Raw genomic sequence first — 10,887 nt, forward strand, 5'->3', positions numbered from 1 at the left:
GGATGCCAAAGTCTTGGTGCATCACTAAAAAAAAAAAAAATTGGTTTGTGGTAAACCAGCAATATTACCTCTCTCCTGAATGACAGAACTGGATGCTGTCCACCTTGTCCTACAAATAAAACCAAACATTTTAAATCATGGCACACCATGTGAGATATTCTCTCAAAATCTGTTGATTATTTAACTATTCCTAAAAGCTGAGTGCTCTTACTGTGTGAGAGTCAAGCTCTGCTAGTTTTTCTGGACTGCCAAAACCCAGGAAGTATATCCTGATGACATCATCTGTGCTTCCTGTTGCAAGGAACATCCCACCTGTATAAAGAGAAAGAAATGTGCACCTTACATAAACATACACATGCCAAAAGAGGGAAAAACCCTTCAGCTGTAGTTCAAACATTCAGTCCATCTCACCAGGGCTGAAGGAAGAGCAGACAGTCTGAACACCAGGCCTCGGCTTCTCTGTGAATTTATGTGGACGATCACTGATGAGCAAAAAGAGAAAGAAAGAATGAACCTCAATCTCTGACACACTAGACCCATTCCTCATCTTTTCATTCTAACGTGTTGTAGAGCCCTCACCTGAAACCATTATTATTCACATCCCACTGCCAGAAACACACCGTTGCATCAGTTCCTGTGGACACCATGTACCTTTTGGAGCCCTTAACAAATGGAGAGAACTACAAAGAGAAAGAGGAAGTAGAAAGACTTGTTAGAACAACATGCCTGTATAAGCAGCATAGAAACACATGAAAAGCTGTTGTATAATTGTTCTGTTGTGACCTCACATGATCAAGGTGAGTGGGAAAATGAACAGTTATTTTTGGACAGTACCAACACTTGTGATGTCAAGGGGTCAGAACAACGAAAAGATGAAGTAAAAAAGCAAGCAAGTAGCTCTCAGCAAAGAGATAAATGGTCCATGTTTTGCCCCCAACAAATCCATCAGCCAAAAAAAAAAAAAAAAAACCCTTAAGCTTTCCACCGTCATACTGTTCAGTAACTGGAGATGGAACAACACAAAGCAGCCCACTTCATTTTGACATTTGGATAGACCCAAAAACTTTAGCAGATGAGTTAGATTAAATTACCTTGTTACATTAAATTTCGTAATGACACAGTGTAGCAATTTATTGCACTTCTACATATTGGGAATTAGGGCTGCACAATTAATCGAAATTAATTTTTTAGGATTAGGCAGAAGCTGCGATTTTCTTTCGTGTATCTTTCAGTGAAGCACAGTTCTGTGATCAGTAGTAAATCTCTATCCAAAGGCCAGAGGGCGCTCTCGCACTGAAAATCCAAATATGCCCCCAAGAAATCCAGAAATCACTGCAGCTGAATAAACAGAATATTTAACTGCTTTCATTGATTCAACTTGACTAATAAACACACGACTATGGCAACATATGCTTTATCTGAGTTATGATCATCATAATAAAAGTACATCTATAATGAAATGCTAATCGACATAGCCATTTTTACTCCTTAAATTACAATGAAATATTGTGAGCCTTAATTATTCTGTTAGAAGCCACATCATCTCACAGAAGGATTTATTTCATACACTCGACTGGCTTTACGAAGCGAGTTTGGAGTAAAAACATGTTATTAAATGTGGTATTTTCACGTGCTCTCAGATGGAGCGGCATTTACTACACAGAACAGTAGTTCACTGAGAAGACATGCAAACAGCTGTTATTATCGCAAACGATTACGTCGATTTCATAATCCTATGATTATAACGCCTGCGATTATAAAAGCAATTTTGCATAGCTTGTCAGAGAATTACGGCTCTGTGTAGTAAATGCTGCCCCACCTGAAAGCAGATGATGGAGATTTACTACTAATCACAGAACCGGCTTTACGGACAAAATGTGCATGACAATCGTGATTAATCACGTTCGATTAATCATGGAGCCTATTGGGAATGATAAAAAAGATTTTTTAACATGGGCACATGTTAAAAACTATTGTATGACTCAATTTTTATTTACTTTTTTTTTTCGTTTTAGTTAAATTATGGCCACAAATTAGTATAGAACAAACATGGGAATAAATTAGATCACCATGGCCACAACTTAACTAAATTAAAATGGCATGACAAACTAGCACATCGTGGTCAAGCTTTAACTAAAACAAGGGAACAAATGAATATGCATATATGAATTAAGTTGTTGGAGCAAATTCTTAATTTGTGGACACAATATCCAACTGCTTGTCATGCACGGCGCTCCATAAATTATGGTTGCACAATTTGTTAAATTTTATTAAAAACAACAACAACAACAACAGATTGTGATTTGAACTTGATGCTTGTGACATCTCACAGTCAGTGTCAAGATAATTGGAGCCAAATATACTTAAAAGATTAGTTCTAGTGGTCGACCGATATATCGCCAAGGCCGATATATGGGCCGATATTTGGTATTTTTCACTTATCGGCCGATAAGTTTTTTTGTGGCGGAACTTTTATTTTGACAGCGTTAAAACCGCAGCGCCTGAATGCACAGTGCTCACATTCTCCATCTTGTTCACTGTCGTTGTTAACAGTTCTGTCTTATACGGATAGACATCTGTCTAATAATCAGATAGAATGGTTAAACATAGGAATTAAAATGTATACAAAAAAAGTATAATAACGATTGCTTTTATATTGTTAGGAATAGAAAGGCAAACATTATAATACTTTCTCGTTTGCCGTCAGCATTCAGCAAATAGTCATTTAAACAAATCTTTGAATAACTACTGAACATCTACTTTCAAAAACCTTGCAAACTTAGTCAAATCCAGTTGTGACATCTTGTGAAGTGTACATTTGTGTCCTGCACGATCGCGTGTTCTCTGTGTGACGGTCGGTCCATGTGAATTGAATGCTGACAGGAGGAGAGTTATTTTACACATTTATTTTTTTACCCATTTCAAATGACTTCAAATTCCTTAAATACAATCAATAAAAATTATTCATTGAATTTACTAATTTTTTAAGGTAAGTAGCTGCAATCGATTTATTTTAGCTACATTTAAATAAATTTAGTTGACTAACTTGCAAATTTTTTTTATTATTAAATGTAGCTAAAATAAATTGGTTGCAACCACTTACCTTTAAAAAAAAAAAAAATTGTATCTTTTTTTTCAGTGACATTAAAATTATATCGGCTTTGTATCGGCCATCAGCCACCCTGCTCTCTATCAAGAGGAACACTGACACTCCTAATTGAGATTGTAGATAGTGTCAATGGGCCATTTGAGAGATAGGTGGCGGTAATGCACTTATAAGTCTGCGATCCGCCGTAAAGCAAGAAGACGACGCCTCACGCGCCTGCTGCTGAGAACGCACTCAGGAGAGTTCTAACAGTTTGGACATTGTGTGAATCAGAGATTAAAAAAACGATATAAATACTGTTCAGTTTCTTGCACAGACAGATTGTTTTGTGTCTTTACACATCAATGTATCGTCACGAGCCGCTGGGTTTAATTTGGTTTAGTTTGTGTATGTTTTTAGTTTTATTGTATGTTTTAGCCATGATTCCCATCCACTTACATTATAAGCCTGACAGACTGCAACGGTTTGTGTTAAAAATCTTCTAAAAATGTTCTACTGAAGAAACAGTCACCTACATCTTGGATGCCCTGGGGGTAAGCAGATAAACAATTTTCATTTTTGGGTGAACTATCCCTTTAAGGATTTCCTGATGCATGTGGAGAAGAAACAGACATTACATGGGTTTATAGTAGGGATGGGTCACGATTTTCGAATATTCGATTAGTCGATTTAAAGACCGATTATCGATTAGGCTGTGCGATTATTTTCTAAGGATGTGAACCATGCCCGAGCGTCTGACCCCCAAAGCCCGGTTCGGTTGACTAATGTGATCGCTCCGTGCCGCACTCGGACGCGGTTGGTTGGAAGAGGTGGGCCAGAGCACGGTTCGGTTTAATTAGGGTGCAGTACACATGCAGTGTGAGCGGTAATGCGCTGGAGCAGGGAACTACTGATACGTGCAGCATGATTACATGAACATTTGTGAGCGGCAAACGCAATAGATCTATAAAGCAATATGTTGGAGAGGGTCTTCTGTGTCACCGCATCCCAAACGACTCAAAATAATGAACCACAAAGTTAACAAAACGATGCGCTCCACTGTGCTGAGCGAGAAACTTCCTGTTTCCCACCTATTAAGTCGTGATTATGAGTTAGCTGCATTAAAATGATGTTATTTGTTGAAAGAATAAAATGTAATATTCAATTGGTTGATAACCATAAACATTTACCGCCCATATATACAAAAAAAATTGACTGTTATGTTGATTTTTCTGAAGTAAATAACGTTATGTGACTATTCACAAGCTTTTAATTACGTATAAATGCTTGGAAATAATATGTAACGTTTTAAATGCAATAAGCTTTGGGCTTTGTTACTTTTTATTATAACAAAAAGCCTCAGCCTTCTGTCAATTTTAAGATAAAATACAAACAATAAATGTTTTTTACGCGCTTTAATTTGTAGTGAGATATTCGCCTCCTTTCAAGCGGCATGTGAAACAATTATATTTTCCTAGTATAAAGGTGTTATATATTCACTTTTACTTCACTCAATGTAACATGATTTTATTACCGTAATTTTGACTATTCCTAAAATATTATGATGCTAATCTTATTTATTTGAGAAGGATAAACTGATCAAAAATGCTCAACTCACTGTCTTGCACTGGGCGCTTTGTAGGCCATTTAATTGAATTTTACAAACATCAAATGTTCCAATCATATTTCTGAATTAAATTAATAAAGAATCGAAACGAAATATGACCACTTTGCCATTAAAAACTAAAATTAAACTATTATAATGGCTGCAACAGCAGCTGTGTAATGAGGACAGCGACACAGGCTCGGGTCGGACTCGGGCAGACTCAATGCTTAATAAACCTAATATAAACTTAATAAATAATCTATTTTTTTTTTAAAATATCTTTAAACTTTATGAAAAATTCAAAAAAAGTAAATTCCCATTTTTAAAATAGAAATATCCTAGGCTCCTACATACTTTATATCAATATGTTTCAGCAATCATGTTATGTTAATAAGTGCCATCATTCGGTTATGTTATATTAATATGTTTCAGCAATCATACAACCATCAATTGGCTTGGGTTAGGATAGACTATTCTCTAATGAATTAAACAGTTTGTTATCATACAGAATGAAAGCCTGAATAGTCTCTCCCTCTCTCTCTTTTTATGGGTGTTTGTTTGTGCATGCGTGAGTGCGTGCGTGGGAGGGGTGCGATTTTCGACTACTAATCGAATAATACCCAGATAAAAAATAATATTACTCATTATTAAAATGCACATCCCTAAAAACAAACAAATAAAAAACAACCTATACTTCTCTCAAAAGAATTTCGAAGTAGACTTATAATCAATTTTTTTCTGCAGTATTCATGAGGTATTTTGTTTTGATTTAGAAATCACATTTTAATTTGAATATTGCAAAAAGACACACTCTGATGTGCCAAGCCACCAGAACCGAACCGAACCGAATCAAAAACCGTGGTTAAAAAAAAATGGAGGTATATATTGAACATTGGGCTGACTGTATTGTTGCATTCCTACCAAGAATACCAACTACTTTGCTGTTATTAGTACTGTAACAATTAGTGTTAAATTATTGTAGTTGGATTAAGTGGCTTAGGTTTTATTGTGACTTTGTTACTGCCGCCCAAGTAATGGAGAAACATTTCTGCTTTTATTATTATAAACATCACACTCTTATAATATATTTATTATAATACAAAAATAATTTATTTTTATTAACCAATATCTATTAAATAGAAAAAAATAAACCCACAACTAAACTTCAAAATGATTTTTATTAATGAGTGTGCGAGAACTGTTTACTCCCGCTGCAGAGACGCGGCGGATATTTCACAGATAAAGAGAGGGCTTGACAGCGCGGGTGCTTGAGTAGCAAATAAAAATAGATGTGCGCGAACTGTAAAATGTATTTAAAGAGCACGTGTGCGAATAAAGCAAAATCCCTCCGGATGAGTTTTCGTAAATTTACTGTCATGAAAAGTCTTCAGTACATGAAATGGTAAAACAAACGTCTTAATGATCATTTTAAGTCGTCTTATATTTTGGGGATGGAAAAACAAATCACGATACAGGCTTTCGATTATTAAACTTCAAAATGATTTCATTAATGATTTCATGCGCTTCAGACTGCTTCAAAGTGATTCTCATCAATGAATAGTGCACATTTATGCCAAGGGATTGCTTATGAACTCGAGTAGATGAATTTTGACAATGTCTACTTTAGGACATTTATATAATATGTTTTAGATGGTTGTAAGAATGCATATTTTCTCTCTCATCCCAAGGATCAGCCCGCAATAGTATAGACATTTCAAAATAAGATTCCCGGTGTATTTCAGGCTTGTTTATGATTAAAAAAAGTCACACTTTTTTTTTTCCTGGCCATTATTGGTATTTTGGTTACACAATTAATTGTATTTAATTTAATTTCCATTTCATTCATAGTAAACTTGTAGTTTCTGGCTGAGATGCTTCCCCACAGGAAGAAAAGACTAAGAACATTATTTGGCATATATTATTCAATATATAACAATATATATAACTAGGATCAGTAAAATCTGTGTCCCATTCACTGAGAGAGACACTATATGACAACGTAAGGAGAACTCTACAATTTAAATGCTGTGATTTAGCATAATTTAGAATGCATATAATAATGCATAATATTAGTATTTAATTAAATGTAATAGTAGCTTATGTAACTAAAATGAATTTCAATAAATTAAAATATTGTTAAAAATTGCACATTATATGTTATTTGTCACATGTAGTAAACCATAAATATTCCACACCCAACAACAACAACAACCACACTTCAAACACCACAAAAAAAACACCAAACATAAACAAAGCACTGCACACACACACACAAACACACACAAAAAAATAAATAATTTTTTCCCACAACTTGTTTTAAAATTTTATAAATAACTTCATTGTTATAATAAAATAAATAAATAAATAAAACCTTCCAATACCCAACCCGACACATGACATGCCGTTAATATTGGGGTCTCAAGTAAAGAATTTGTTCCCACAACTTGTGGTCACATTTTATTAATTATTTCCCTGGGAGTCAAACTAATGTCCTAAGCATTACCATCTACCAGATGAGATACAGAAAGCTTAATAATCACTGCAAACTTCCAAAACACTACAGATCCAGAAGAGCAGCATGAAGTGCACCACGCTGAAAAGCATCTTTAAAGCATATATTATATACACAAAAAAAAAAAAAAAAAAAAAAAAAATTGTTGTATTTCATGCATTGAGCCTTCAGATATATTGCAACAGCAAAAAGCAACATCTAAAGGAAACAAACAACAATCAAGATCCTGCATCATGAACACAATTCAATGCAGCACAGATGCATTTTAACAAAGACAAAGTTTAATTCTGATGTGGCATTTATGGTCTTTACACAGAATGAAAGTTGTGAAGTCCAAGTGGAGATAAATTTATTTATATTTTTTAATGCTGAAAACAGTTTTTGCTGCTTGATATTTTTCCCAGTAAAAATATATTGCAACTTTACGTATTTCTCAACAAATCTATATGTCAAAAAACATTTTAACACTGATAATAAGAAAGATATCTTGAGCAGCAGATCAGCATATTAGAATACTTTCTGAAGGATCATGTGGCGTTGATTAGACATAATGCAGGTAAATTCACTTCCCAAGCTCCTACACAGATTTAGCGTTAATAAAAACAAAGCACGAAAAGGACGCTAAAGTCATAGAGCACTCTCACCTGTAAAGAGGTAATAGATCCACTGTGGCCCTGCAGAACTGCCACTGGGGCACACGTACGAAGGCACCAGACTCTAATGGTTTTGTCGCAGCTCCCGGCCGCTATAAGAGTATTCTCAAAGTTAACGGCAAGGTCGGATATCTCAGCATAATGTCCTCTGAGAGTGGAGTGAAGCCTTCCGTCAAAAGAGGACCAGATCTTCACCAAGGCATCGTCGGAACCCTGAGGGCCAGGAAATGAACAGGGCCAAGTGTCAGACAGCAAAGACCAAGAGATGAGCCTGAGGGTACTCCAAAAGAACTTTGATGCTCACCGTAAAAATCCTGGATCCTGTTCGATCAAAGGCGATACAGTACACGGCAGAGAGATGCCCCAGGATCCTCCTGTGCATCTTCATGTGCTGATAATTGCTGACAGGGTTGATAGAGCTGAAGCGCTGAGCTCCTGTGAGCTCTCTGCCTCGGCACATCTCCACTACAATGACAGAGAGGAAATCCACTCAGAGCGCTCAACATTACATTTCTCTGAGAGTCAAATACATTCAAAAGGGATCAGGGATGGCTAGGAGCTAAAGTGAGAGTAAACAGTCCATGGGCCAATGCTACATTTACGCCATTAATTCAGTTCTGTGTTCAGTTTGTGTACTGTTCAGTGCTGTGTCACGTTTAATCATCTTCCATTAACATTCATGGGGTGTGACACGGGGCACACACAATTTCCCATGCTAATGTTTCCTTCCCACTTCCCTCTGATCCTCAAATATTAATCCGCAATTTTAACTAGTGATTTTCTTGCTTATTAGGCATGAAAATTAATTAGTAAAATAAAAACAATTCAAAAAGCAGGCCTTTCATTCAAACAGAAAAAATAATGACAAAACATCTGTAGTTATTTCAAAAATCAAATCAATCAAACATGTTTCATTACAAAAAACAATTAAATTAAAACAAATATATCGACATAACTGAAGGTACTTACCAATACTGTTATCACTGCAGTTTAAAGGCCTCTCTGGCGGTCTGCCTCTATGAAGGGCCGCGAACGTGGAGGCTTTCCATCTGCTATTGCAGCAGTCTAGAGAAGTCGAGAGAAGGCAGACAGTGATGACATTTAGACTTGGAAAACTTACAAACACACCAAGGTAAAAGGGGTTGAAAGCTCACCTTTCGTCGTTCGCAGTAAAGAGTGCTTCCCGGCCCCGAGTAGAGAGTGGACTCCTGGCACACCTGACGGAACCTCGCGGTCCAGAATTGGACCGATCTGCTTGCATATCTGCAACAGGTGGTCTGGTGCAACATGTCTGTTGGCAGCAACCTAACAAAGAATAAGGGATCCTTTCATTTCTTTATGTCATGCATTACCAAAAATTTTAATAATAAGAATAAATGTATAAGCAATACCTTACTGCTATTAAGGTATAATGTTTTTACTGCACACTACAGTAATACCATTTTGCTGTTGTTTTTTTCCCCCCAAGTGGATGTCTCAGACGTCTAGCTTTCCCTAAATGCAGGCTTTAAGTTGTTGTATTGTTTAATCTGGAACATTTAAGCACTTAAAACACCCAAAAGACAACTGACCATGGAGGAAAACAAAAATAAAAGCCTGTCTCATGTGGCAGAGTGCAATGAGTTTATGTAAATTGGGTCCTTTTATCAGCCAATCAGAGCGCTGGTGACATGCAAACTAAAAAGCCGACGGCGAGTCCCGAAGTCTGATTGGACGGTTTAACATCCTGACGTAGCCGCAACCCGACGAGGCCCCACCCTAACTGCAATACAGCACTAAATAATAGGGAAGCAGTCAAAACACAGAAGAACCCCCAAAGACCTGCTCCTAAAAATAACGCTATACAATGTAAACTAAGCAGTTAAATATGATACGCCTATATCACAAATGGAAGGGGAAAAAAATGCCTATAATTTAAAGCCGATCTCAAATCAGAACACGTGTGAGAATTAAACATGCTCCAGAAACAAAATCAAAACACTTACCAAATCTTCATAAGATCGCGGGTGCTCATTTCCTTCCCAATCCAATCGACGTGGAAGGAGCTATCAAAAAATAAATAAATAAAAAATAAGCCGGGTTAATAAGGTCGAAAGGAATTCGATGCAAGCCAAGTTATCTTAATAAAAACAACAGCGGAAAAGGTAAACAAGTTCAAGGCAAGCGATAATAAAAAGTAGTATACTGCCAAATCCATGTTTCAATCCGAGAGGAAGCGTACACACCACGGAATGAAGAATAAATAATGAAGTAATCGAGAAACACACCTGGTTTTCCTCCAGCTCACACACAAGAGCCTGCAACAGATGAGAAAGAGCTCTGTTCAGTGCTCTCATCCAGATGAGCATCATTTTAAACACAATACTCGTATTAAAGTCTCGAGGACTGAAGTCAACTCACCTCGGCCGCTTTCCGACACGGCCCCGTGCTCAAATAGCGCGATATCAAGTAATATAACTCTGCGAAAGGACACCGCGAGACCGTTTATTATTTGATTAAAGATGAAGAAACTAGAAAAGTACCTCTTGATAATATTCCTAAATGTCACTTTTTGAGCCTTACCCGATTCAAGGGGTGAAATACTCCCATTTCTGGCTGTAGTATCGGCCATAGCTCAAAGAATACGGTGTTTGGAGACGAACTTTATGTGTAGTTGGTAAATTATATAATTATTTAATGTCGACTGCTCGCTTCGTACCCCTCCACGATTGCTCCCGCTTTCTGTTCGGCCAGTTTTCGGTCGCCATTGGAAGTATGAGGCCTGAGCTCATAGCTACTTCCGCTAGAACCCCGGAAACAGGGGGAGGGGGTAGAACTCCTCGTCTTCTTCAGCAAAACAGAAGCCACGCGGATATTTAAAAGTCTGGAAATTCAGCGTGCGATCTGTGCAAGTCGTCGATGTAAATCGAAACGTTTCTTGCCGTTTCGTCCCAAGCGAAACAATCTTCGAATAACAATGAAAACTCGCGTTCCTGTTCGAACGGCTGGCTCATGACGTCACGTCGCATGGCGACAGTAGAACCGTTCTTCT

At 37.0% G+C, this 10,887-nt stretch overlaps 1 protein-coding gene across 1 annotated transcript in view; it reads right to left on the reverse strand.

Annotated features, from left to right (window-relative positions):
- Nucleotides 1-10,802, reverse strand: part of LOC122147672 (bromodomain and WD repeat-containing protein 3-like) — a 32,067-nt gene extending 21,265 nt beyond the window's left edge. Inside the window, exons 1-12 of the mRNA XM_042770870.1 lie at nucleotides 10,419-10,802; nucleotides 10,257-10,315; nucleotides 10,124-10,153; nucleotides 9,842-9,901; nucleotides 9,011-9,161; nucleotides 8,826-8,921; nucleotides 8,161-8,321; nucleotides 7,848-8,069; nucleotides 580-680; nucleotides 412-482; nucleotides 212-312; nucleotides 69-109 (exon numbers count right to left, since the gene is read on the reverse strand). Of these exons, the coding sequence (XP_042626804.1) occupies nucleotides 69-109; nucleotides 212-312; nucleotides 412-482; nucleotides 580-680; nucleotides 7,848-8,069; nucleotides 8,161-8,321; nucleotides 8,826-8,921; nucleotides 9,011-9,161; nucleotides 9,842-9,901; nucleotides 10,124-10,153; nucleotides 10,257-10,315; nucleotides 10,419-10,467 (1,142 nt within the window). The 5' untranslated portion in view covers nucleotides 10,468-10,802. The remainder of the gene's footprint in view (nucleotides 1-68; nucleotides 110-211; nucleotides 313-411; nucleotides 483-579; nucleotides 681-7,847; nucleotides 8,070-8,160; nucleotides 8,322-8,825; nucleotides 8,922-9,010; nucleotides 9,162-9,841; nucleotides 9,902-10,123; nucleotides 10,154-10,256; nucleotides 10,316-10,418) is intronic.
- Nucleotides 10,803-10,887: the final 85 nt, after the last annotated feature.

This window comes from Cyprinus carpio, chromosome A15 (genome assembly GCF_018340385.1).
Source record: "Cyprinus carpio isolate SPL01 chromosome A15, ASM1834038v1, whole genome shotgun sequence".
NCBI classification, from domain to species: Eukaryota; Metazoa; Chordata; class Actinopteri; order Cypriniformes; family Cyprinidae; genus Cyprinus; species Cyprinus carpio.